Source organism: Neodiprion virginianus, chromosome 6 (genome assembly GCF_021901495.1).
Source record: "Neodiprion virginianus isolate iyNeoVirg1 chromosome 6, iyNeoVirg1.1, whole genome shotgun sequence".
Taxonomy (NCBI): Eukaryota; Metazoa; Arthropoda; class Insecta; order Hymenoptera; family Diprionidae; genus Neodiprion; species Neodiprion virginianus.
This window is the reverse complement of record NC_060882.1, coordinates 836,710-864,511: the sequence shown is the minus strand read 5'-3', so window position 1 is coordinate 864,511 and position 27,802 is coordinate 836,710. Positions and strand designations below refer to the sequence as shown.

At 45.5% G+C, this 27,802-nt stretch overlaps 1 protein-coding gene across 3 annotated transcripts; it reads left to right on the top strand.

The window, feature by feature from the left end:
* LOC124307043 (ankyrin repeat and BTB/POZ domain-containing protein BTBD11) lies at positions 1-27,697 on the top strand. 3 transcript variants are annotated; one of them, XM_046768343.1, is made up of 14 exons: positions 1-879; positions 10,245-10,570; positions 22,761-22,965; positions 23,060-23,305; positions 23,407-23,886; positions 24,175-24,505; positions 24,591-24,826; positions 24,979-25,181; positions 25,278-26,009; positions 26,101-26,366; positions 26,481-26,686; positions 26,782-27,075; positions 27,163-27,345; positions 27,410-27,697. In XM_046768343.1, exons 2-14 carry the CDS (start codon positions 10,338-10,340, stop codon positions 27,614-27,616), a joined length of 3,822 nt encoding a protein of 1,273 aa, XP_046624299.1. In that variant the 5' UTR covers positions 1-879; positions 10,245-10,337; the 3' UTR covers positions 27,617-27,697. The 3 variants fall into 3 exon arrangements, with proteins under 3 accessions (XP_046624299.1, XP_046624300.1, XP_046624298.1); XM_046768344.1 differs by lacking the exon at positions 1-879 and having other exon boundaries at positions 10,302-10,310; XM_046768342.1 differs by lacking the exons at positions 1-879; positions 10,245-10,570 and adding an exon at positions 20,824-21,744.
* Positions 27,698-27,802: the final 105 nt, after the last annotated feature.

Here is a 27,802-nt window from a genome sequence, read left to right as displayed (position 1 = left end):
TTCTACGATATTTTTCTATTGTATGACAGACATACTCTGACTTATCCACTGCTTTCGTGATACTAACTACAGATACCTCGAACACTTCCGTTACCGATGAGATGGCGCCAGCAGTGGAATCCAAAGCCGTTGTATCGTGGCCATGGACCGAAGTGAGATGCTGCGAAAGGGACCCTCTGTTGTGAGCATTGGCATGTACAGCCGCGAGAGTCGATCGAGCAATGCGCATCGATAAGCCTCTGGATTTATCTTCGAAGACAGTGTTCGAAGCGACTTTGTTGGTGCGGGATCTACCGATGCGCGTGAACATGAGTCGAGCAGAGTTTTACTGGGATAACGAAAGGAAGAGAGATAACAGTGTTGGAAGTATTGTGAATTAATAAATCGAAGTGACCAAGATAACGTAAACGAAATAACAAAACTAAACGAAACGAAGGATTGCTTCCTCGCGGATGATAAATAAATGTCGAAATACGTATTCAAGGAATGAAAACAAAGATGTGCTCTCTCGGCGCGCGACGCTTGTTATAAGGTTTAAGTTATGTGAAAGTTTTCTACCGTGCTCAACGCGTACTCACACATCTTAATGTAGTTTTTATATTTTACACCCAGTACCTTACATGCATATTATGAAAAAGTTTCTTGTTGTGATAAACGTACACCATGCCGTTGTACTGACTCTTCATCTCGTGATCGTGGAGTATTGTTTTGGTTGAAAAAAAACAATGAGTTGATTTAATAATCGACTCATTATTTTCTAATCCACATTTCGTCTACTCTCAATCCGCGTGCGGATACGTGTAATATGAGGGCAGTGAACAACGTGGAGGAAGGAAAAATGTTTCACTCTCTTCCAGCACCCTGATGTAAAGCATGAAGGTGAGACTCTCATTATTTTCACATTCCATTCAATACATTCACCCCGTTTATCATAAATTTATGTCTTTGTACGGCAAACGGGTGTCGATTTGATTCACGGCATTGCATTTATGTGAAAATATCATAGCTCGCAGATAAAGCAATCCGTGAAATAGATTTAAACTATTATTACACCGCGTCGGTCACGCATGTTTCTAATTTTTCAAATCCTGCCTTTAGGTTCATATATTTCATCAGAATAGCAAGTCCATAAGGATGTCGAGACGATGGTGATTTTCGTTTCCTCGCAGTGTACACGTATCTCTCAATTCGCATCGAAACCGTCGCTTTCTCGTTCCTGAATCTCGTTTATTTTTCCCCCCTGTTATGTGCTATATCACTGAAAACATATCGGGTTTTCTGTATTCGCAACTCGACACCACCGACTAAGAGGGACGGATCATTCTCACACGAAAGCTTGTATAAAAGAAAAGTTCCAAACGCGACACGCGTCCGGTGATTTATCGCCAAGTGTTCGTTGAAAAATCATTGTTGAATGATATTTGGGCGTTCTTCCAGAGAGAGAGAGAGAGTCGGTGAAATAATATGTTCGATCGAATCAAAATTCATACGAGCATAAGGTGTCTGTCTAAATTTCATTTTATTTCGTTGAAAAGTTGTACATTTTATTGTTCGGATTTTGTCATCCGAAACATGTTTTATGTAAATGCTTATGGATTGATGACATAAGGCATAACCGTGACTTTAACCTGAATCACGAATCACCGCTTCGGACAATCAATTCCTTTATACCCTCAGATAGTATGATAGTTTATCAAAAAGGCGTCGCTTGTACGTACGCGATCAAAGAAAACAGGAGCAGCGGGAGGGTGAGGGAGGGCGGGAGGGAAGGAGGAACGTGGTTTGCACCACAATAAGCGAGGACCGCGACTCGCCCGGCGTAACGCGGAGCAAAGTGAAGCAAAGCGAAGCAAAGCAAAGCGCGAGGCCTGGAGCCATCCCGGTTTTGACTTGACCGTCAGAAAATTACGTTTTAAGTGCCTGAATCAACAGGGAAGACGAAGCCAGAGACCGAAAAACAGGCTGCTCGCCATTCTGCGGGTTCTCGGTGTTAATTTATCTCACATTTCGGATTCCCCTCTGCGACGAAAGATGAGAGAAGATTAAAAAATATGAACAAGTTAAGCATACAAATTGCGGTGATAAAAATTCAAATTCCGAATATACGTATATTCATATACGGCGAACGATCGAGGAGGCTGCAAATAATACATGACATACCCACTTGATAAACGCGGCACTCGCGCAAGATTGTTGCAATCTCGCCAAGTTTAAGAGACAGATTAATTGCAGGCTCTCATTCGGTCGCCGAGCGTCCGTCTCCAGGACACGCGAAAAAGGATCCGTGTCTCGATTCGCGCCATGCACTGCGGCATAGATCGGGACAGTACCAGTGGGCCCAAGTCAAAGAGCTCCAGGAGCCGCGGGCACGCCCGATCTCTTTCTCTCTCTCTCTCTCTCTCTCTCTCTCTCTCTCTCTCTCTCTCTCTCTCTCTCTCTCTCTCTCTCTTTCTCTCTCTCTTTCTCTCGCTCGCTCGCTCGCTCTCTCTCCTCTCTTTCTATCGCGGACACACGGAGGGGACAGGTACATATAAAATATAGGTTTCGTTTTGGGCAGCCCTTGGAATGCGGTGGCCGCAGGGCGGACGGCTCTGTACGGCTCTGTACATACATATAACGCTCCTCCTCCTCCTCCTCCTTCTCCTCGTCCTCCTCCTCCTCCTCCTCCTCATCATCATCCTCCTCTTCTGCCACTCGAGAGGAATCGCGACGCGGTCCCCCTCGTGTTTTGGTTCCCCGTTGCCCCATTCGCGCGTCGTCTGCGTGTGTGGGGCACCCCCCCTGCCGACCCCTCGAGCAAGCCGCCCGTGTCTCGTGTCTCGTGTCCGTGTCCCGTGTCTCGCGCCGCTCGTGGACCGGCGATAACTAAGAGACACGCGCGCGCGCGCACGCTCTCGGGATCAACGATTCGGCACCGATCGAAATGCCCGCGGTCCTTTATCCGGATCGTTTCTGGTGAGCACCCTGAAGTTCGTCGGGATCGCTTCACACAGACTCCAATATTATGCTCGGATACTACAACTCGATGCTTTGCTCGTTTTTCTTCGATTATTTTCCTTTTTAAGGTTCCGTACCTTAGAAGGATAAAACTGACCCCTTATAGGATCACTTCGTTGTTCGTATGTTGAGACTCTTTTTCTCAGGAACGGGTAGATGTGTCGGATTGCAATTAATATCAAAACTGAGATCTACGGTCCCTTGGACGTGTAAAATGTTCAAGCTTCTAAGTCAACGCTGCGATGAAAAGATTAGGTAGACGACTGGCTTTCAATGATTTCACGTGATTCCCAATAATTTTACTCTATTTTACACGATTTCAGGTGATTTCAATTTCGAAGATAGTCACTGATTTCGATCAACTTCCAACGAATTAACCTTGATTACAAATAATTCTAAGCGATTTACGGTCGAATTCAATCGATTTTCACCAATTTCAAATGATTTTCAACCGATTTCTCAGGAATCGCTTCACATTGAGTGATTTTCGATTTTCAAAAATGTCAAGCCCTTCGAGAATAGTATTTTTGAATTTTGTGCAATGCTGGAACTTGGAACTTCCATCTGCTCGGTTCTTATGATATCTTTACACGGTACAAGAAAACCTCGGTGCAAATTCATTGCAGACTATAATTTGGCGTTCATTTCATAACACTATCCCTGATGTTGAATTATCGAATTAACCACAAATATATGTTCTTCAAAGTAGTCCACATCAATCGGATCAATTTTTCATCGTCAACTTGAATTAAGACCACCATCATTGATCGTTTACAGAAATTATTCGCAATTTTTATCATCTTCATTTCGTTATCTTCCTTACTATACCCTTGTTTCCTGCGGTACTTTGTTCAACCGATTTACCAATTTCGGCTATCTCGTGTGAAACAATGATAGTTTCGGCGAAGTCTATTCTAAGCAAATTTGAACCGAATTCATCTGAATAGCCTAGTTTACACGTGTGGAGAAGTCGAGCGATTATACCTTACGTTACACATACGACTGGCGGTAAAGGTGAGACCGGGCAATGCGTTTAACCTGCAGGGTACAAAGGAACGCTCAGAGGTTGGATGAAAAGAAAAAGAAGGAAGAAGGTGTGTTTTATTTGGAAAAAGGAGAGTGCAAGATATAATATAAACTCCCGGGAATAATAGGAATAAATGGTCAAGAAAGAGTGTAACGTGTACCGCATGGGCAAAAAGGTTGCGTAGTGAAAATAAACAACAAGAGAATCCATACGCTGTAATAATAATGATAGTTAAAAAAGTAAAACGAACAAGGATTTATACAGACAGATACGCGTGTACAAAAATCAAGGAATTACGAACTGCGGAGGTTCGTTAATCGCGTAATTCTGGTCGCAATCAGTTTTGAGTGCCGGTTAACTTCGTTTTCTTTTCTCACCGCATGCATTCAGCGTTATACGCGTATCCGTACGTATTCATAAATGCATACATAGGTATGTGCGTATGGCGTGTCGGATGCAGACCGCGACGAGTCTGCGGGGTATTTAAATTCGGCTGCATGCAGGCTTAATTCGTAACATCTGATTCATCCATTAGACCGTTCACGTCACAAACTGCATCGCGCGGTCGCGAAATACATTACGATGCATGCCCGATGAATCCCCTTGCCATTTAAAATTTTCCGAAATGTGAGGATCTATACTGCGTAGATCGTGAATTCTCCACATTGGCATTAATTCAGAACTCTCTGTCACGGATAAATATTTCTACACGCCCATAACACATATGTATACCCTACCTATGGTATAATTGAAAAGAAATTCTCATTAACGTAACTGCTAGCAAGATTATAAACGTCGATAAGTTTAGCGCTAAGAATCACTTTGCTGAATTGGTCGGATGTTTTCGAGGATGCCGATTATCCAGGCTGGAATCACAGGTTTCCGTTATACCTTGTAGCCGGCTCTGCAGGTCAATTAACGTAACGTATATATGCACAAATGAACGATCGTTCGGAAGACGTTAATCAGGTTTCGGTAGGCATACAAGCCAACAACGTCCAACAAGCCATTCGTCGGTTATTCAAGCAAATCGATTGACATCTACGTACAAGGTCCACTGAGCCATTCGCGTAACCTGAATTCCACCCCAATTTTTTAAGGGGCGATGGGGGGGATTTAAGATTTACGAAACCTTGGTAACGGCGAAAAATGACTGGGTGCAAGATGCGCCCCAATTGGAAATCGGATCTTCTTGTCACGCTGATCGGTTCCGCATCAGACGCGTGCCAGACGGGAAATTTCGAATCTGTCGAAACGGAAACGGACGAGTCCTGCGGTGTTCGGAGAAAACGGGAGAAGCATACGTAGTGGAAATTACGCGGAAGGGGTCAGACGGCGCAGGCGGCAAAGGGCTAGCCAGCAAGGGTGACGAATCGGCCGAACCTGAACGGTTTGGGGCGGGGGGGCAACGCCCTGGCCCTTCCGAGGGGTCAGGCACCTTGGTGCCTCGGGGGCCGGGTATCGTCGAGATAGGGCGAAATTTGTTACCGAGAAACTGCGCGGCGAGCTTGCGGCTTCTGGTGGAGCGCGGCTCCGGGCTCTTTACGCTCTCTTGTACGCGATCTTGTAAGCTTTTAAGTAACGCTGCGCAGGTACGGATCGATGCGATCGGTATCGCAACGACGCGCCTCGGTTACGGCGCGTTGCGAAGAAGCGGAAAGAATAAAAAATAAATAAAATAAGGAGAAGTCGACAGAGGAGGAGGAGGAAGAAGAAGAAGCTGCGCTCCGCCCCTTTATTTACCCTTCCTTTCTACCGCGGGAGCAGGTTCGTTATTTGGTAACCAAATATAGCAAAGAAATTTCGACAATTACCAAAATCGATCACCGTGATCTGCTGCAGCACACGAGCTGCTGATCCGGGGAAACCTGAAGGACGACGCGATCTTACATGGACGGCAACCCAAAGTCGACATCACCGATTTGATTTCTTCTGTAATATGTTATAGTAGACTAGAAAACTAATCGTAAGTGAAACTTTTTTTTTTTCATCTGTCGTCAACACTGAAGGGGTGACACCACCCCCCAAAGTAAGGCATGTCGAAGGGCGATTTAAGTTTTTTTTTTTCAATCAAAAAAATTACATCTTTCATTTTCCGATATGAGAAAACTTTTGCAGTTGAATTAGTTAAAAAATATTATTATCTCGTGGGCAAAACTGCCAAATCGCCCTCTGACATGCCTTTATTTGGATGGTGGTTTCATCCACTTAAAATGTTAAATGTCAGGTAAAAAAAAATACGTGTCGCTTAGTTTTTAGTCTACTATAACTGATTACAAAAGAAATCAAATCGGAGATATCGACCTGGGATACCTTCCTTGTTAGAGGCAGCTCCGTGACGCTTAAGTATTTTTCAAGAGTATATACCGATCGTGGTGTTGATTTCGAGGTATCTGCGATCTCTTGCGGACATCGAATTCGGGAAATCGGTAATATCATTGCGAGGGATCTTACAACAACAATTTAGTCGAAGAATAGTTTAACTTCTTATTCATATCTTGTATACGTTCATCTATTTAGATCCTGAAATTATTCTCATTGCAAGGTCATATTCAACCGATCGTATAAATTTATAAATAAACAGTGCAAGTACGTTTGTAACGAGAAATTAAATCTGCTGATTAATTCAAGGCTTTAGCATGAACTATTATTCACGATCGCGACAATTTATCGGTTTCGAGGCACGTTACGCTCGCATAACGCGCGCGATCTTCTTTTCTGATTGAAAATAATTTTGCCACACTTATCTACATACATATTATATGTTACGTATTTATGTATGTATTACATTTCCACAAATTTCAAGATTATTCAAGCGTTTCGGTTTTCAAATAACCGGTAATCCGTTCCCGAGACAAACTAAGAGGAAAAAAGGTGTACAATAGTTTTGACACAAATTTCAACTTTCATCTTTGATCAATGTCCAATTTATTGTCGTACCTAGTCAATGTTGCTTTTATTACTTACATTCAACACGCGATTTCTCATAATAATGCATAATGCAATACATATTTGTCATAGCGAGACTTGTGTACCTTTTTTTTCAAAACAGATGACGGTCCAATTTTCCATTCCGCGTATAACCGAAGCTTCAGCGTGAGATCGTAAAATCGCTGCTACTTTTCTGCCTTACGTATAAGGAGGTATACAATCTTTTTTATCGACTATTTAAAAAGGCTTCCGGACGCCTCGAACCGCGGCTGCACGACGTCCGCACGATTTTCAAAGTGATTTGTTGCACGGATATCGAAGAGATCGAGGCGCAGCCATATAATCGCGGCGTAGTATCTCCCACGTCCGATCACTCCCCGACCTTTGACACAGGGAAAAGCTGAATCTCCCTGGGACTTCCAGTACGTAATATACGATCTTGGAATTTAAACTTTGAGCCAACAATAGCAATGCCTACGTTTTACGTACCCTCGGTAGACGGCCGCGCGATGCGGCCACAGCTGCAAGACGAATTACCAAATTGATCGTTAAATCTCGTATATGCAGCTATTCGTTCGCAGGCTAACCTGATATTATAACTGTACCGACATTTAAATTAATTATATCGGTGAGAAAATATGTAATTTCTGTGTCAAGATGCGGTACGAACGTGCTCGCAAGTCCGCGAAATTTATTATACAGTAAGATCGCGTGTCTATGTAACCGCGACGTCGCGATTAAAGCATGCTGCAAACCTAACTAACCACCCCTCTTATTCTTTCTCTGTTCATCTTACAAAGTTTAGCAGCCCAGGCGTTTTCGTTATACTCGCAATTCGGCTTCACTCCGCTGCACGTCGCGTCAGTTGAGTTTCGAGCTCGCGAAAAAACCCGTTCGATTATTTTAGACGACGTGATTACTTTTATGCAAATTCACGACCAGCTAGTTATTACGTACGTGTATGTATATACTTTTTATTCACATATCGCAACACGATTTTCGATCAATTTAAATATATAAGTATAACCTTTTGGTTCTCTTTATTTCTTAGGTAATTTTCTTCATTTGCTCTTCTACGAAACACAAGGAAGAGTACAAACGCGTGTATTTAAAGGAGAGAAAAAAGAAAGGGAACAGAAGTCGCGGCTTATTCATGCCTTACGCGGATCGTGAGATGGGAATTTATTAACGCCTAATTATTAGAACAGCGATTCACGCCCCCGATCTCAGCGGAGTGCCGGCCGGGGAGATGCTGCCGAGACAGCAGGTATATTTAATTTTTCACTCATTGTCGGTACCGCACGCACGCAAACTGTAAACACACACTGTGCTTAAGCGACCTAGGGATCATGAATATGCGTGAATATAACAAAGAACACACCGCTGATGCGGTGCGGTTTCGCCCTCGTAGGATATAGAAACTAAATGCGTTCTTGCCTACTTCACACGATAACGAATGAAATACCATCGTCTCTAATTGCGGTAGCAATTAACCGGCTGACTCCGTTAATGACCTTCGACTATCTCCCGCGTATAATAATGTAATCCAGCCAGAGGAGAAGAAGAAGCAGAAGAAGAAGAAGAAGGACAAGCAGAAGAAATCGTCGCTCCATTAACGATAACACTTTCTTCTTTCTTCGCCCGGCGCTTCTGCACGTTTATGTACACGCGATGTCTCGCCGCAATGATATTATCATACGTATATACAATATTGTATATATTTTAACGTACGCATACCATGCGGTTATGGCTATCATGAGGGGATTCTTCTGTTGGTCTCTTCTTTTTATTCCTCTTCTCGTCGCGCCGAAGGAGAGACGTACACCGATTACTCTTATAGTGCGACTGACACCTCTCGAGAGGAAATAAATGATCTCGTTAAACGTAACACCGTCGGACAGACGGATCGAGAGAGAGAGAGAGAGAGAGAGAGAGAGAGAGAGAGAGAGAGAGAGAGAGAGAGAGAGAGAGAGAGAGAGAGAGAGAGAGAGAGAGAGGAGGGGGGGGGGGGGAGAGTCACTTTGGGAATTCTCGTCCTCTGAACTGGTAGCTGCATTGAGCCATGGCATAAGTTGAGCCAAGGAACAGAGGATGCGGGCCGTGAGCCGAAGGATCTGGTGACCAGTTGATTAGTAACAGTCTGCGCAAGTTGCGGCTCTCGCCTGTCGACATTCGTGCAGATATATAATCATCCTCTATACGGTATTATGTGTACATATTGCTATTTCCATTTATGTACGACGTTTCTCCGACGCACTGTCTGTATTAGGATCTGTGAGCGATGAAGATGCATGTGCGAGATTATTCTTCCTTCCTGCGTCTGCGACATCTGCAGGGTTGCACGACAAATTACCGTAGATTACAAACAACGACTGTTCACTGCTGCAGCAGTTACAAACGCAAATGCATCCAGGACGAGGATAAGGAGAAGACGAAGGATCTTCTGTATACTGTAAATCACTTGCAATCTATTGAGCTATCTATAAACCGGGAACGGTTAATCTCAGTCTCGTGCACTTCATTTCTACACATTACTGATGCCGCAGAAGCGTTCAATAGATAATATTATACAAACAGGTACACACATAAATACCTACTATAGGTCTGCGGGCGTCTAGTTCTGTAATTTGCAATAAAATCTACTTGAATTACCGAGCCGGTATAAATGAAATTGATTTATGTCTCGTGTAGTCGGTAGAAAAGACGATCATCGTCATCGGGATTCTAAGGATGAATGGATCTTAGGTACCGTCTGAATGAAGATTTAGCGGAATAGAAAACACCGTTCAACAATATCACCAGGAGTTCAGTTATTCGTGCGAATGGTGCACGCGAATGATTTCTATTGCGTACTGTAATTGAGATGGTAACTTAATTCGTGTTTACCAGCATCATCGATCCCAAATCACACACTGAACGAGATTTCTGAACAGTTTTTTCTCATCTCTCGGTTCAAATTCATCTTCAAGCGAACGATCCTGTCCTGCAGTAAAACACCTTGTCTCTATACGACATCCTGTGTGAGTAGTAAGGCAAATACCGATTCTCGATGCAGATTCCTGTACCGACAGAGTTACCGACCCTTAACCAAGACGCAAACCTAACATCTCACATTCTATAAATAGTTTTGTGTTTTGACCAAGCGTCGGTAACCGTGACGATGTAGGAACCGGTTTCCGGAGCCGGCATTGCTTCACCACTTGCATCATTCACAAAAATCCATCTTCTCCTCTATCATCTGCGCCTCTGTAGCTCTGCTAACCGAACTTCGAACTCCGTTGAATTGCAGATTCCTGGACTCCAAATCCCGGGATTCGTTCGGCTCCTCCAGTTGGTCGTCAAGTAGCTGCCCCAGGTAGTTAATTTGGAAATATCAGCCGGAATGGAGTTGGCCGGGCAGCAGCCGTTGTTCCTCGGGCCAAGCGGCGTCGTGGCCGCCGGTTCCGGGCCCGGAGGAGTCGTCGTCGCGCCCCGGCAGAGTTCGCCGATGATCCAGGGCGTCGGATCCGGAGGCAGCGTCATCGGCGTTCCCGTCGAGCATTACGGAGCTCCGCTGGGTCTCGCAGCCTGCATATCGGAGTCCGGACACGAAATACTCCGGCCAAAGCCCCGACGGTACGTGCAACACGCGTCGTTCGTGTCGCCCGCGCGTCTGCTATCTTCCATTTTTCTCTATTTGTTTTATTAGAATCATGCTTGTTGTTTTTTCGTTTGTTGGTTTTTTTTTTCTCATGGCTTTTTACTTCTGTTCTCAAGAGTAAGAGCGAAGCGGCGTATCGCGCTTCCACCACACATGCATCCGCCGCTCTTTATCTTGTTTTCTTCTCCTCGCTCGCGTTCCTCGACCTTCTCTTCCCTCCTCTTCTCTCCGTCCAGACGACGCAGCTGCGGAACCTGCAATGCCTTCGGAAGCCGAGACCGAGCTCTCGATCCGGTGACCCAAATGCTACCTAATACGCGACCGCGGCCCGCCTCGCCCTCTGCGCCTCTTCGTAAAAATTTTCAACCTGTATTATGTGCGAGGAAACAATCGGAGTCATTTCGAATCGTCGCAACCGTTCATTCCAGTTTTCATATTGTATCGCGTATGGAGCAGAGACACTGAATAATCGGGTAAAATTTTTCACATTTAAAGTCTATCGTCGTAAATGCAGTCTCATTAAGTGTCAGTCTTTTTTTACCGACCATTCTAAATTTAAAAACAAATTCATTCTGCACATCTATTTATGACGTACAGTATTGTAGAAATGTTTTTCAACCCTTCAAACCCGCAGTGTCAGAACTTGTTCGAATGTGGCTAATCAGGAAGTTCGGTGATCATAAGTTGGAAAGCAATCAAGACGAGGCTGAGCCGTGATAATTACAAGTTCCTTGGCCGAACGAATCATTATCATATAATCCAGTACACGTATAGGTGGTAAACATTTTACCGTCGGTGTCGTATAAACTGGAACACTACAATCCTTCAATTTTCTCCAAGTATATAAAATTGGGGGGCGATCGAAACCTCCGGCAACCTCGGGGCCGCACAATGGAGGCCCAGACGTAAGTCCGTGCGGTATCAATAGGACGATACATCAGAGGCGTATAACGGTAGCTCCAGTTAAGAACGAGCGTAATTGCTCGGAGGCCGGTAGGTAAGGCTCTACCCCGATGCCCCGGTACTGTTATAACGCTTGATTGAAACCCACCAGAATTTTCTACCCGGCTGCTGGTATTCTTCTTCCGATACTTACTCCGCGGCGTGTCTCGAACATTCGAGAGAGCGAGAGAGAGATTCAAAAAATATAGCCCTACAGCCCGCGACTAACGAGCATCGAATGCCTGCCTCGGCGATTCGCGAATAAAATCGCGGAACATATTTGCAGTTCCACTTTCGACCGGGCGGAGAATCGAGGCACAAATAGGTCGACCACTGTTCGACTTGAGGATTGAAAATTTCCAGCTCGCATTTCAGGATCAGTCCGCGACCTTTGGTTTTTCTTTTATTTTTCTTTGCTACTGCTTTCCTTTTTGCCCTCGGGAATGACAATTTTTTTCCTCATATTTTAACTTCGGTATTTAACGAAAGAAAACATTATGCGCATAGATATATGTATCATTCGAACAAGGTAGCGAAGTCCGAAAATCAAAATTTTGTGAAAAAATTGAACAGCATTTTTCTATTTAAAAAAAAAATTTAACTCTGGCTGCTAGCTTCAGCTTCGTATACACGGGCACAGCGAGATAAATTTATTTATATTATTACAGAAATTGATGATAATTGCAGCGTGGAAAAATGAGAACGCGAAAAGAAATGCGACTGCAGCAAATTGCAGAGTTGAAACTATTTTCCGCAATAGTAAAGCGTTCTCATTCGCGATGCGTATTACACGTACAGGTACGTTATGGGCTTACGAAGATCAATCAATGCAGTCAGTCGGAAAAGTGCATACCTGCGGTAAGCGCAGAACGCTGCTTATAAGTACATATACATATATAGGTATGTACGTAATATTTGCAATACCGCAGGGATTAGGACGCGGTGAAAGTTGACGTATACGTATATAAGGTCTACTGTAAACAATATCCTGTGTATACAATATACATATTTATACCGTTGCACGTTAAAGTTGCGTAACGATATTTGCGGTAAATTAGTCTTGGCAGTTGCGTCGCGTTACGTTATAGGTACTATTACACGGAATATGAAAAATCAAAGTCCTCGCGGAGATTACACGTTACAGCCATGCACTCGTCCATTATATATACGTACTTGACGGGCAACGACGCCTGACTAATCGTTCATAAATTGATACTCCCTCAAGTTACGCGGGGTAATTATTTTGCAATCGAAGATACAACTGCCAGCTTTTTTCTTTTATACCTGAATTACATGCGGTTTCTTTTCAAACACTCGCATGTTTGCACAAAATTCATCACAGGCGCAGCGATTATTCACGGTACAATACTTGGGTTCTTCCGAAGATTCTGTTCGGAAGAATTATCCACACTGACACGTAACGACGTACGAAACAGCAATCGTGGACGCGGGCAAGCTGACGAGCAGTCGAGAATAGCTTATAGCTGCAGGAGGATCGGCGAGGAGATGACATTCGCGAAGGAATTTCCAGCAGGCGATGCGGCGTCCTTGAATTCACTTATACACACACTCGCGCCGCATCCTGCACGCCGGCTAGCTTTTAGCACGCACGCGTGCGGATGCATATCCCGTGGTGTGCGGCTTTGAGATAACCGCTGCATCGTCGCATCATTCTATGCAACGTATAGGTATACACACGCTGTAAAATACCACGTGTAGCTAATGGCGGAGCGAAAGACGCGGCGAAGCTGTAGGCTTCTATGCAATGTAGCCATCTCACCATATACATGCACGCCTTCGGACGCACATACGTAACATACTTTGCCGTAATTTTCAATTTCCCATTATACCCCGTGTAATAATAATTTTCACTCACCGCTCGAGCGCAGCTAGTTTTTTTTTTTTTGTCTTTTCTTTCAATATACAGCCTTCATTTGATCCCTTGGCGTACACGTATGTGTGTAATTTACAATTTCAAATATTATTCTATACGGATGGATCGGGAAGAATGAGGAAGCGGCGGTGGCCGAGAAGGAAAGAGAAGGAGAACGAAGGAGCCGCGGAACGCGCGCTGGCTAATGGCCGTAATTAGGGTCTTCAGTTTTGCCCAACTGATCTCTCATGCAGTCAGCGATGCCTGCGGCTCGGTAACTCGTATAGTCTTAATCCTACTGCAGCTTGTGCGGAAACATAGCCTCTCGACTTGCCCCGCGGAATATCATCCTACACGATGGTTCGCAGAGGTCGGGAGTACCGAGAGAGTATAATTCGGAAGCCATTCTCATGGGGCGAAGATGGGAACGAAATACACGTACAATGTGAATTCGTGAACATCACATGCGTGATATACGCAAAAACGTATCCCCGCGTACATCCTTGCTGCGATGAATATCGTATCGATTAGAATTCACTGATTGAGTAATTTATCTTTGTATTTAATTCCATGCATTCTCTGCGGTAATGTAATAGCTCGATATTAATTAGGCGTGCCCGATACGATACGAAAAGGGCGTATCATCGTCAGCGCGTGTTTAAGATGGATCTTTCAATCAAATGATCCAGCGCAAGGATGAACAACATGTTGTGAAGAGGTGCCGGAGCGTTGCTGCGTGTCAGGTTGTAAAGATATTGGGAGAAGGGCGAGGAGGTGGGTTCGTTCGTCGTCGAGACTCTCGCGCGTAAAATCGTTTACGTGTAGAAAAATAGGCGTTAAAATTTTCGACGGTCACACACAAGCCAAGGCATGCTCGATCAACCCGCGTACGTGCTTCGGTGTCTCCATCGAGGTTTAATTGCTAGATAAATCAACGCCGTGTTAACGAAGACACCTTGCGGTATACGCATGCGAACGCAGGCCAGGCTTGGATACCGAAAGGAAATCCTACGGGTAGTACACGGATAACCTGTAAGAGTGAGTTATTAGAGGGAGAAATTACCGTGGAATTCACCTTGTCGCATGGCCGGACGATGATCCATTATAGACCTCGGAGGAAAGTGGTTTATACATCAAGTTTACGGGGTATTCGGTTCTTCGCCCAACGCTGATACACCGCTTCAAAGTGATCGAGTGTCTCGAAACTAGCTTGATTCGTTTCCGTGTCTTTCGAAATAAAATATCTTTCTCTACCTCTGACGTGGTTTGGTCACTTCAAATTGGGTTAGTATGATTCATAGGAAAATCGAAGACAGCTATGAGTTCTGCGGTGGCTTTTGTGCGAGACGTTTTCGGAACCGAAACAACGATTCGTCCGCGTCACGTTTAAGCGGAGCCAAATTAGGATGGAATAGAAACTTGTATGCACACGTATATATGTATATATAATAGATCTTGATGCAGCGTGATACAAGCACGGGTTACCTATGCTTTTGAATCGCCCATCGCATCGAGTTACTTACGGAGTCTTAAATATGCGAATAGAGAGCTACCGCGCACAGGTACGTGAATACAATCTTCCGACTGTTGTTGCTGTTGTTTTTGCCAGCGCGTTTAATTAGTTTATGTGTATAATGTGCTGTATACCTATAACCGTATGTATGGGGATAGCATGCCGCGCACCATCCGAACTGAGCTTGTTAAACCGGCGTAACTTTATACACAACACAATGTATGGGAAAATTTTAAAGCGTACGAGGTATGGATTGTAACGCGTGGGATGAGCAATGAAATTACAAAAATAAAGTGAAAATAAATGGATAAATAAAAAAGTAAAGAAACGGAAGAAAAAGGAAAGAGTTTGAAAATATTGTAAAGGAAATACGTTGACGTGCGCAGCACGCGTATATCAACCTAAACGGGGTATTCAGGCTAATAGATCTCTTTGTTTCGAGCCTTCCTAACTCTTTCGTATACGAATATATGGTATATAATCGTTCCTTTCCTCCAAACTACTTCCGGCACCGAGTCCAAGCTTAACTTTATACACCGGGTTGCATGCTTTTTGTCTCATGCGTTAATATTGTACAGTATTATATGTACAATGTCATTATAGAATATTCTCTGGGTCAAGTTTATTCGTTACGCGCGTTACACTCTCTTTTCTTCTACAATAGCAATATTCATTACACTTTCATACAATGAACAGTTCAGAGTAGGAAGGAAAAAAGAAGAGGAGTTTCTTGAATATATCGTTCTATTTTATCGAACAAATTTTAGAACGGGAAATGATTTAAGGACAACTTGGTTGTACAAATTCTTCTTATGAGCCGTTGGAGTGACATAAATTACACATTTTCGTTCCATGTATACTTTTATCTCTCTTCCGTACCTTTCTACAATCGTCCAGCCTAATTATTGAGTTGAGTATAGGCCTGTACGCCCGGTACTTACAATTTATAGGGAGGCTTATCCCAGAGTCTACCACATCTGCCTATACCTATATATATATATACATATTATAGGGAGGTATATAATATACACACGTGTTTATACATAGGGAGAAAATTTGTGTATTTTACGAGGGGCTTCCGAGAGGAGCTGCAGCAGCAGTGAATCGATTTACCGATGTACCGCATCATTTTAAGTCCCTCGAAATCTTTACTCGAGTTTCCTTTCTCTCTCTCTCTCTCTCTTTTTTTTTTTGTGTTTTATTTTTACTCTCTTCTCGTCTTTTAAATTTCGTTTATTTCGTTCCTCCTCTTATCTCTCTCTCTCCCGGGCTGACACCCTTCGACGCTGCTGCTTCGATCTACATATACTGTCCCGAGGCCCGTTCGGCAGGCACCGTTTCCGTCCAATTACCAGTACTTTAAAATGACAAATTACCTACTCACAAGCCACGATGCTTGAGAGTAAGAAAAAAAAAAAAAAAAAAACAATTTGAGATGGCAAATAATAAAGAGCCACGTTTTTTACGGTTTCTTCTTACTTTCTTTTACTCTTTGTCCCACGCTTTTTGAAAGTACTTTCCAAAGGTTTTTTAAAATTTTTTTATTCTTCTGTTTTTTCACACCGTGCAAGCTCGCACCTAAAAAGACATTTTATTATTCTTACCGAAAAAAAATTCGAGGTCGACAATTCGTATTCACGTCAGCAAACTGAATTGTTTGAAAAATGACTCTGCGAAAAGAATTTTGTTGCTGGTATAAATGACGGTTTTTTCTTTATCGTAATTGTTGTTCGTTTTTTTCCTATACCTCGATTCGATCCGATTTGATCACCGTTACATTTTCGGATAGGACGTAACAAGCAATTTCTATTACAATAGCAGATATGTAGGCTGCGGATAAGCAATGAATAAATTCCTGCGAGCTGACGACGAATGACCGGGGGGTATAGGTGAGCCTGTATAAGCTTAGAAGCTTGAAACCTCGGATCTTGCGGCTTGGTCCGAGGCTCGAATTCGCACCATCATCGTTACCGAAGCCCGCTGATGGCATGCCTCCGGTAGATTATACATACGTTATATTACACACGCCTAGCTTCCTTATGCGTGTAAGACACGCGTCTGTGTGCGTATTATGTTACAAGAGTCGGTTCATCGCGATTCCGTCGATGCGCAGCGTCCCAACCGCGGAATACAAGGGATTCGTCCTATACGCACGACGATATTACAGTCGAGGGGGAGGAGAGGAGAGGAGCTCAATAATGCGTTTCAAATCTTTCACATTCATCGAGCACAGTGCGCACACATACTTACATATCCGCTCCTGCGACGTCCGAGATGGATAACGGTATCCTCGAACGTGGCGATAGCGCACCATATACATATTATACACGATATACGATACATGTATACATATATAATATATACATATACACACTGTATGATTGTGCAGGAATTCGTGCAGTGTGTTGGTATATTTGACATGGTAAAACGCCCAGCGCAGTCGGTCCTTTCATCTTCGACAGAGATTCATTCCTTCGTCTTAGCATGCGACCTTCTCGCTCGGGGTCGCGTGCAGGTAACGAGCCTATCTAGGAATTTGAATAATATCGTGGCCAGTTACCGTTTTATTCAATTTTCCAAAAATATCTAACTTGCAACCGAAAGCGTGGAAGAAGAAAAAGACTTGCCGACCCGTGCAGAGTATACGATAATACCGCTCGTGCAGGGAAACTTTTTCGTAAAAAATGAATCGTCAATTTGTCTCAATATTTTAGGTGCTTTAAAATAGTCATAAGCCGATCGATGCGACGAGTGCGTCAGATGGTACGACAAAGAAACGCTGAAATCTTATCGTACTCTGTCACCTGTTGATCCCATTATATTTTAACTAAATATTTTTAACTCCCGAGGCACTGCTTACTCGTCGGAGAAATCGGCCAAGAATCGATTCTCAGACGATAAGCCTTCGGGATCCCAGACAAAAACCTCTCTCTCTCTCTCTCGCTCTTTCTCAAAAACTAAAAAAAAACTACCGACAGAATCAAAGAATTTTCAGAAACAACATGAAATTCTTAAAGAATTTTGATTTCACTCGTTAATAATAGGCACTATGTGTAAGTAGACGAAATAGTAACCGCAGTATAACAGGGAAAAATGGACCACGAATTACACCTATAAAATAGGAGTCCTGTCTTTATACGGTGAATTATTGCGGGTTTAAGCACCGACACAGCCTTAGATCACGCAGGAGGAAGTTCAGGTTGTTCGTCGGCGTGCGCCGGGAGTCATAGCCATGCGAATGGCTGCGGGTGAGGTAGGCATGTAAAACGTGAACGCCAGGCACATGTTTATGCTGTACGTACCCTAGTCGGGATATCGAAAGGGAAAGTGATCTATCTACGTGTTCTTGGAAACTGGGCAAAAAAATGTACAATGAATTACCGTGTAACTCGTGTTGTCTTATAACCAGGTACATACCCTGACTACCTGACGGTATGTTACTTACTCCGCAGACTGCCGAGACTCGGCTCGAGGCGATAGACACTTTTTCTACAAGTTCCGATCTTGCTCTCAATTAACCTGCTTCGAATCAGTTCTTTATTTTCTTTTTAACTGTCGGTAATTTACCGATTGCCACGTTCTGTACGGGTATGTTATTGTACAGAACGTTACATTGAAATTTTCAATCTTCATACTTGCAAATATTAACACATTCGTACAAAAAAAATTACGACTTTCGGTTTCGAAGTTTTTTTTGGCTCAAAATGAATTTATTATACAATTTTTATCGCGAGATAAAAACCACGTTAGAATGACACGCGTACAATGTGTGTCATAGATGATAAATATTTCGCCGCTATAAAATTACGGTATCTATATGCGGTTGCTAGGAAGGCGGGGTAGAGTAGAACGATATAGGTGTAGGCACCAATTATTAGTCGATCGTAATTCACGACGTTTGACTACCAGAAAGATCACGAGAAACGATAGAGTTTTTCTAGTCGACTCCAGAGGCACAAGGTCCGACCGCCGGATCGGCGACCCTCCGGGGCATCTCGATTATCCTCATCGCGAGTATCTCGATTATATCGAAGGATCATAGGTGTACACGTACTTAAGGAGAGACCGTATTCGAATGAGAAATCGAGAACATTACGATTCTTGTAATTCTCGTACCGCCGCGTGCGCGCCTCTTCGACTCTCTCACGCGGTGATACAGCGAGGAAAAGGGAGGGTGACTAGAAAATTAATAATTTTTTTCGACATGTATCGCGTGTGTACTCACCTGACCGGCGGAGTTTCGCCAGGTGAACACAAACAATGACCGGTGGCGGTGCCTTGAACTCGACGGAGGTTCGGCGGGTGAAGAAGGAGGAAGAGGACCACGCATGTGCGCGCTCCCAAGAACGAGGAGGATATACGACGGCTATAATGACGACACCCACCTCGTCCGGTGCCGGTTGAACTTCTCCACCCGTAGTCCGGTCTCCGACGGACCTACTTCCGGTTTCGTTCCGCAGAGTTCATCGTGCAGACCGGGGTCTCGAAACGTCGGCGATGAACTTGCGAGAAAAGCTCTTCACTTTCACGATTTACGACCTAGTTTCATCGAAGGTAGGCTATGCGAAGTTGTACGATCGAGCACCGGAGGTGACGATTAAAATATTCTCACCCGCGGCAAATATTCATGGAGACGATTCGCAGGGCTTCCGCGTCTCGGAAATGCAACGTATCCATCGCGTGCGGACGTCTGATCCCAGATGACGATCTTATTACCCTGGATGGGCATGAGGCGAGTTACAGCTAGACCATTCTTCATTCTTCTATATTACCACGGTGGCTGGTGGTGCGATGCGGCATCCGTACACCGGTACGGAGAGGTGTAGGTGATCGTGGAAGTGCCGTCTCTCTTTCCTTCTCCGGTGGATATCAGGGATGAACTCACTGTTGCCGCAGAGACGATGATTCTCTCAGAATGCAGCGTTTGCCGCTTACCGAGTATAACTGCGCTTTACCTGCTAGGTCGTTACGTACCTACGTATGAGCGGCAGCTACGCGGTACACGCACACACACGCGTGAGAAAGACATGCAAAGCCAAACAAAGAAAATACTTGAAAAGAGCACCTTGTCACAGGAATATTACGGTTTAGGATAAAGTCGAGAGCATTATAGGTATAAGGTATGATATTACATACGAAGACAAGAGCGATTATTAACACCAGGGAATAATTGTCCCTCCGGGGCAGCTCGGGTTTATCGAGTGAATCCGCCTCTGAACATCTCCTCGTCTCTCCTCGAGCGACCCGTGTCGTAGACCAGTGAAGCTCGGAGGTGAAAACCCTGGGAATATCTCTCGATCCCGTAAAACAACAATACCATAATCAGAAAAGTGCGGTAAAAAGTGTAGCGGTGTGTGCGTCCTTCGTCGCGCACGAGTGCAGGGTCGCGTCTCTTCATCGTACAGCCTGGCGCGGAAAAGCGCGATGCCTTACGGCGGAAGCTGGAGAATTCGCGCACGATTTCCCGGTTTCGAGAAACCGTTGCTAATTACCCGATCAGCTCCATCGACCAGAGGATGGGAATCTACTCGTCGGGGTCTCTGCGTTAGAGCGAGGCGACGGTGCGACGGTTGAGCGGTCATCGTCGTCACGGGGGGAAAGCAGGGACATCCCCGGCTCGAGTCGGCCGGAAGACAATCATGGGAAGTGGACTATAAGGCCCCCATTGCAGCAGGGGGGAAGGGGGTCTAAATGCGCGTCAAACGAAGGAGAGCCTCGGTGCTGTACGGTGCGACGACGAAAGGATGCGATTCGATACGAAGACGGTGCTCTCGACGCCCCGCCGGGGAAACTTCGCCGGCACTCCTTATTCCGCGTCCGCACGGTTCATTCATACATTCAGTTTCACCGTGAGTTACGGATCGGCCGGGTGGTCGGTTTAGAGGTGCTCCTCGTTTTCCCTGCTCAGTGCGCGTCGGTTCTCAGCGTGGGCCGGTACTCGAGGTGCTTGCTGGTGTACTCGCGCGAGGCGGAGTCGTTGGTGCAATCCTGGATCAAATATGCAAGCTCTTGTTTCGGACCGCCCGTGACATGCCCGTCCAGCAGGAGACGGGCAGGCGTTGTCGAGGCGACTGCACCTGTCTTCTCTGTCGCGAGCTGAAGAGCTGCAAAATGAGCGGTTCGGGGCTCCAGGACCACGGGGATACCGCGAACTTCATCCTTCGTCGGGCGCCGCCGTTCGCCGACGCTGTTCTTCCCTCGAGGACGTGTCTCTGGCGTCAGAGCCAGGGCGAGGACCATGGGAAGATCGTTGCCGCCGGTCAGAGGGTCCAGGTCAGCGTTGGAGAGCCCGTTAGGAAACCGGAACCGCCGGTCAAGCCACCGCGGCGGGACGTCAACCCTGGTGGAAACGACGCCGAACACAGACACCGGACCGTTGTCTATTTTGGGGACACCAACAGGGCGCAGCAAAAGAAGGACACTGATCGCCTGCCGCGGCCCGACTTCGTTGCCGAGCTGAAGAAGGTTCAGCACGAGACAAACGACGCCGGCGACGAGGAACCGGCGATTAAATTGCTGACCGATTGCTTTTCTGCTCCACCGGACGATTCTCGCCCCGAGCTCAATGGGAATCCTGAGAAACGATCTTCCGAGGAGACCCCGGCTAACGGCCGTGAGAACCACTTTGCTAGGATACAGGTGAAGGCTGGGACCACTTTCGACGCACCGAACGAAATTGTCCTCAACCTCAGCCCCAGCAGGGCCGACGTTCTTCGTATCGAGGAGGACCAGAGCTCCCTTGAGGACTACTGGTCTCTGCCTGGAGACACGACCGGATTCAAGGCCGACTGGAGTTTCGTTCAGCAGTGGCGACTTAGAGGGTAATTTATTTTACGTGGGAGGGGGAACGTTTGGACTGGTGCAGGGAAGAACTGCGATCACCGGGGATAATGTGTTGCTCGAAGTACAACGTCACTCTCAATTTTCGTCTTCGTGGTGCGTGAACCTTGGAGGCTGGCCTCGAAATCGAAAGGAAAAGTGGTAATTTGGGATCTCAGCGTTCCGCACGCTGCGGTTACACTTGCCGAGTGTGTAAATACCTGCTGGATTTTCGTACGCACGCGGATCTCTCTTGTAATATTCCTTTCTCGGAGTCACGCATGCCCGCCAATGAAATACTACAAGACCTTGGTCTTATTTCCAGCTCGACGAGCCGAGGAAAAATTTAAAAATCGAATCACTTGTTTTTCACTTGCGTCATAACGATGTTCGAATCACGTTCACTCGAATTTGACTGCAGTTGAGCTGCAGGAGTTGCATGCAAGTGCAGTCCTACAATGGAGTTAAGCGTATACTGGCGCAACGAGTTTAAAGTTCCTTGATTCATCGCTGCCACGTGTGCAGGGAACATCCGTACCGTATCCGTATCGTATTCGTTGAATCTCTATAAACCGCTTCGGGTTCACAAATTCATATGTATGCAAGCAAAGGTGGATTTCAGCATCGGGTGTCACAGTTCAATACCGTTTTCTCACCTCTTGCGATCACCGTGGACGTCCACCTTACTGTGAATGCATGCGTCGTGCGCGATGACCACATTTCCACGACTCTAGGTTCTTCGTTGTAAAAGTATAAGTAACGCTCTGTTGGTTCGTGGAGCCGTCATTAGTTGAACGATAGATTAAAGCGTGTCTCCAACGGAATATCACGAACGCACTTTCACGCCTATATTTTCTTGATTATGTGACGAAAAAGAATCGTACGTTCTCGAGCTCGCGTTATATTCCGTTACTCCGCTGGTGCGTCTTCTATATCTAGTACCTGAGCCGTTTCACTGATCGTTAATAGAAAATCAGCCTGTAACCCTGTGAACACCTTCGCCAATTCTTTATTCTAGACCCGCTGGGGGCGGAGGCAGGGAATTTTACACTGCTCCCTACGCGAAGGAATCGCCAGACTCTCCTCAGCAAACGGGGACGCACAATATGGTCCACATGGTTGCCGAACGAGACACAGACAGCGTGGCACCGACGCCGACGCCCCATCATCCCCATCACTCCCAGCACCATCATCTCAGCCTGCATGAACTCCGCGGTCTTCAGGTAGGAGGGTGCAACTTTGCCATCGTGCATAACTCTGCAACCTTCCCAAAAACGTTTCGGCGATCTGTTTTATTTTTTGTTCAATTACGATCAGCGGGGACCAGAATGCACGGGCAACAGTTCTTCGGATGAGAATCGGTCCTCTGGACATGCGAGCATGTCGGACACCGGAGGTCACACTAGCAGCAGTTCGCCCCCTCATCGTCACCACAGAGTTCACAGTCCACAAGCGTTGAAGGTTGTTCCAGAAGATGACCGTTTGTCAGCATCGGTAACCCAGCGTAACGCCAGGATGAGATCGGGACAAAATCGTAATCGGCACAGAGCTACTCCGGCAAAGGTGAATTAGAGATGAAAGAAAGACTGATCAAATACTTGAAACGACAATCGGATGGTAGGGGCAATTTTAGCAATGAGTTTTTTTCTCTTCTTCTTTCACAGCTACAGGTGCCGTGGTCAGGATCCGGACTGGAGGACATAAAGCTGGCTATTCAACAGCTGACGATGCGTTCTCACACCTCGACCTCGACGTACTCGTCGTTGAGCGGTTCCGAGAGTTCCGAGCCTGCGGTAAGACGGCTTATGCGTCACTCAAGCCTCGAGACGATCAACACCAACGTTACCAGTGCCGACGAATTCGTGTGGGTCGACTCGCACAACAGGCTTGTCGAGCTGCAGCAGCTTCCTTGGACCCATCACGACGTCCTCAGGGTCCTGCAGAACGGACGTACCAGGGAACACATGGAGCGTGTCTCCATGGAAACAATACCGCGATTATCGTACCTGCTTCAAAGGGCTCTCGTAAGAGTCGGCAGGGAGACTCAGAGGCTTGCCAAACCTCTCGGTCTTTGCAGCAAGCACGAAATTTACAGCGCCTTCAAAATTGTGCTTTGTCCAGCCTTGGCTGATTCTTGTACAAAGGTGAAAACCGGGAATTAATCCATTTTCATACTCATTCTGGTAACCTATTGATAATTAACAGAAAGGAGAAATTAGACTTGACTTCGAGCTGTACGGCACATTTCTTAATATCTCAATGTTAAGATACAGACATGTTGAAAGAATTATTTTTTTTTTTTAAGAAATTTAACAGTCAGCATTCTATACTGAAAGACAGCCACACACTAAATAAAGAATTGCGAGAAGTATCATCTAATCGCATTTCCAGAAGCATTTAATCGCTTTCCAATCGAAGCTGACTCTTTCTAGGCTTGCCTGCGAGCAGCAGCCATGTTCGCTGTGTCTGGGGACCAGCTGAAACAATCAAAAGGTTCGCGAGCAGGCCTGCAACTACCGGTCGGCCGTTTTATCAGATGGATGACGGACGTGAAATTAGGAAAAATGGTTCACGAGTACGCAGCTGTGTATTTGGCTGCTGGTGTGGAAAATCTTTTAGAAGAGATTTTGCTCCAGTGCATTCCGACGGAGCCTCACGCAACCTTGACCGCTACTATGCTGGAACACGCGATAGCGAACAACGGAGACTTGTGGGGGCTACTGCAGCCTTACGCGCACTTGAATGCGGGCCGAATCGCGTCTGGTAAAAATCCATTCTCGATTAACTGTAGCGAATATTCGTTAATGTTTGTCAATGTAACGATCGTTTCACGTTTAACCTGCCGCAGGCGCACTCGCGATGCCTCGATGGGCCAGCGTCAGTTCTCTCGGTTCAAACTCATCCTCACGCAGCGGGCGAGAGGCTGCCGGTTCCACCCTTGAACCTTCGCTGCTGACGACTTGCGTAGGCTCCATACCTGAGCTTACCGATCTAATATCCAAAGTAGCCCAGTCCGGGCGTTGCCCGGTCCCATTGACGCCCAGGGCCCTGAACGCGCTCTTTTACTACATGAGATGCTCTCAGGTTTGTACTGAAACGCAGTATCAGAAACGGTTGACATCATGACAAAAGTATAAGACACTGGATGAAAGCAGTGGAGAGGATAGTCAATTGCGATAGCCGGAACAAACTAGCAACTAATCACGTGGTTCCACGTCTCTTTTTGTTTTATTTAGCTAGAGCACGGTGAGAGAGGTTCGGGTATCCAGGAACTCGCCTATGAGCGAGCGTACGTCGTTCTTCCACCGCTAGTCGAGTGGTTGAGGGTGGCTACAGCCCATGCCGAGCATCGGCACGGGAGTATTTTGGACGATGATGACATTGGCCAGGCAGCCAGGCTGCTTTTACCCGGTGTAGATTGTCCGGTTAGACAGATTTGGTACGTTCAAAGTCACATAGTAGGCAATTCCCAGCCTAATCGCCGACTTCTGCTGTATAAATTATTCTAGGTAGTAACCGAAATTCGTTATTTCAGTTCGGAAGAAGTCACTCTCTGCTCAGGGCGGATAGACGATGCCGAATGCACGCGACGTCTGACGATGGAAATGGCCTTTAAAATGCTGACCAGTTCGCGACCGGAATTAATATCTCAAGCAATCCCTCTGCTCCCATCGACGAAACTGAATACAGTCAACGACAATGGTTATACCGCTCTGATGCTGGCCTGTATAAACGGCGACGAGTGCGCGGTTGTTGCATTGCTCGATGCCGGGGCCGATTTGAACGTCGAGAGTCCCGCTCCGTTGTCGAGCCAAGTCGCGGGAAGTCCAGCCAAAAGCGTGCTGGTTTCAGGGGGGCCGAAAAATTCTCCATCTCCAAAAAATTTGGGAGAACACCTCTTCGCAGCCTCGACAAAAAGCGCCAACAATCTAAATATATCGAATTCGTCAGGCAGCACCGGCTCCAACGTCTGCTGTGTCCAGAACGGATTCAATGCAGAAACGCAGCATTGGACCGCCCTCACGTACACAGCTTTGCTGGGTAATTGCACGATAGCAAGAATGTTGCTCGAAAGAGGCGCCGCTGTTGAAGGAGGTGCTAAACTGAGCGAGGATAAGTGCACTGTTACGCCTCTCCAAGTGGCTACTGCTGCCGGTAATCATGAAATGGTTGCACTGCTCCTTGCTCATGGCGCGCAACCGTTTTTATCCACTTTGATAAAGGATACATTCTGCTATTCTGGTTCGGCACAAAGAGGGTGTTACAGGTGATTAATTAGGTCTTGTTTTTGGAGAAAAGTATTTTGCTACTCTGACAATTTCTCAATACTTAGAATAACCTTGATTCAATTATCACAGCGCCGTATCGGTGGCAGCGGCACATGGCCAGAGAGCCACACTGAATCAGCTGTTATTCCATCCGTTAACTACTTCTTCAAGACGTAGTGAGAAGGAAGTTTTATCCCTAGAAGAGATTCTTGCCGAAGGAAACGCCGGTGTTCAACAACACACGGCTGAAGGACAAGGAGAAAGAAATCGAGATGCGAATGGTCCCGCCTTTAGTAAATCCCAAATTAAGATGCTGCAGGAAGCCATGTATCATAGCGTCGAGAGTAATCACCTAGGTAAATTGACGTTTGTTTTTTTGTTCGTTTTTTTTTTTTTCTTACTTTCCTCTCCAAGCTCAACGCTGAAAAATTCGGAACTCTATTTACAAACAATCATCCATTGCTCGACAGCTATAACGATGGATCTACGTAGTCTCGGAATAGGCTGGACCCTTCATTGCTGGATGCACACTTTATCTACTGCACACGAAATGCGACTGGAATCTGTTATAGACCAACTGCTTCAAGACTTTCTTCAAGTCTGCCCTGAAGATTATTCGACACAATTTGGTCAGGAGTGTCTTCCACTTTTGTTTAACATTTTTAGGTACAGCAAGGTAATTGGTAACGTTGTTTCACCCGCGTTAATACTTACAACTGTGCAGAAATGTGCACAATTATCTATTGTTACTTATGATGTGACACGTTACAGAAAGAAGCAACGACTCTTCTACTAGCTGATATATTCAGCAGTTGCTTTGGATGGGAGCCGATTAAGCCGATAAGAGATACCACGTTGTCAAGCGGTTCTCGAATTGATCCGAAATTCGTGAATAACCCGGAGTTGAGCGACGTTCAGTTCAGAGTTGAAGGGAGAGTATTTTATGGGCATAAAATAGTCCTCGTCACTTCTTCGCCACGGTTTAGAAACATGCTCAGTTCAAAATTGTGCGAAGGGAATCCACCGATTGTGCAGATAAATGATATTCGGTATCATATCTTTCAGGTAGATTAAAAAAACAAACTCATAGAATTCCTTCCAATCCATTTATTTGTACAGGAACATATGATAAATTGCTTTATTCTTTTTCAGATGGTTATGGAATTTTTGTATCACGGGGGTTGCGCGACATTGGAAGTCAGTCAAAGTGACGTCTTGGAACTTATGGCTGCTGCGAATTTTTTTCAACTAGACGGTTTATTGAGATATTGCGAAGCTCAATGCTCCGCGATGATTAACCAGAACAATATAGTCTCCATGTACATTCACGCTAAGGTAATTGTTTGATGAGTTTTACTTACATAAACTTGCCATGTTCTTATTCCCGTTCATCTTGCAGGTTTACAATGCAGCTCAGTTATTGGAATACTGTCAAGGATTTTTACTGCAAAATTTGATGGCTCTTTTATCGTATGATGACTCTGTGAAACGACTTTTGTTCGCTAAAAAATTGCCGAATCACGACGTGCTTGCAGGTCTGCTGCTCACTCTGCAGGCGCGAATAAAAGCGAGAAAACCTCAACAGCCGACCAATCTTAACGCTTAGTTGCGCATTGAATGAATCATTCCACAATAGTTATGCCTTGAGCAAACTATAGAAGCCAGGCAACTCTTCAACTACACGATGGTTACGCATGTACTCCGGACCTTTGCCAAATATTTCAATCATTATCCAGTGTAGGTGTAAACAATGCCGTATCCTTGTAATGACTGAACTCTACGTACTCTCTGA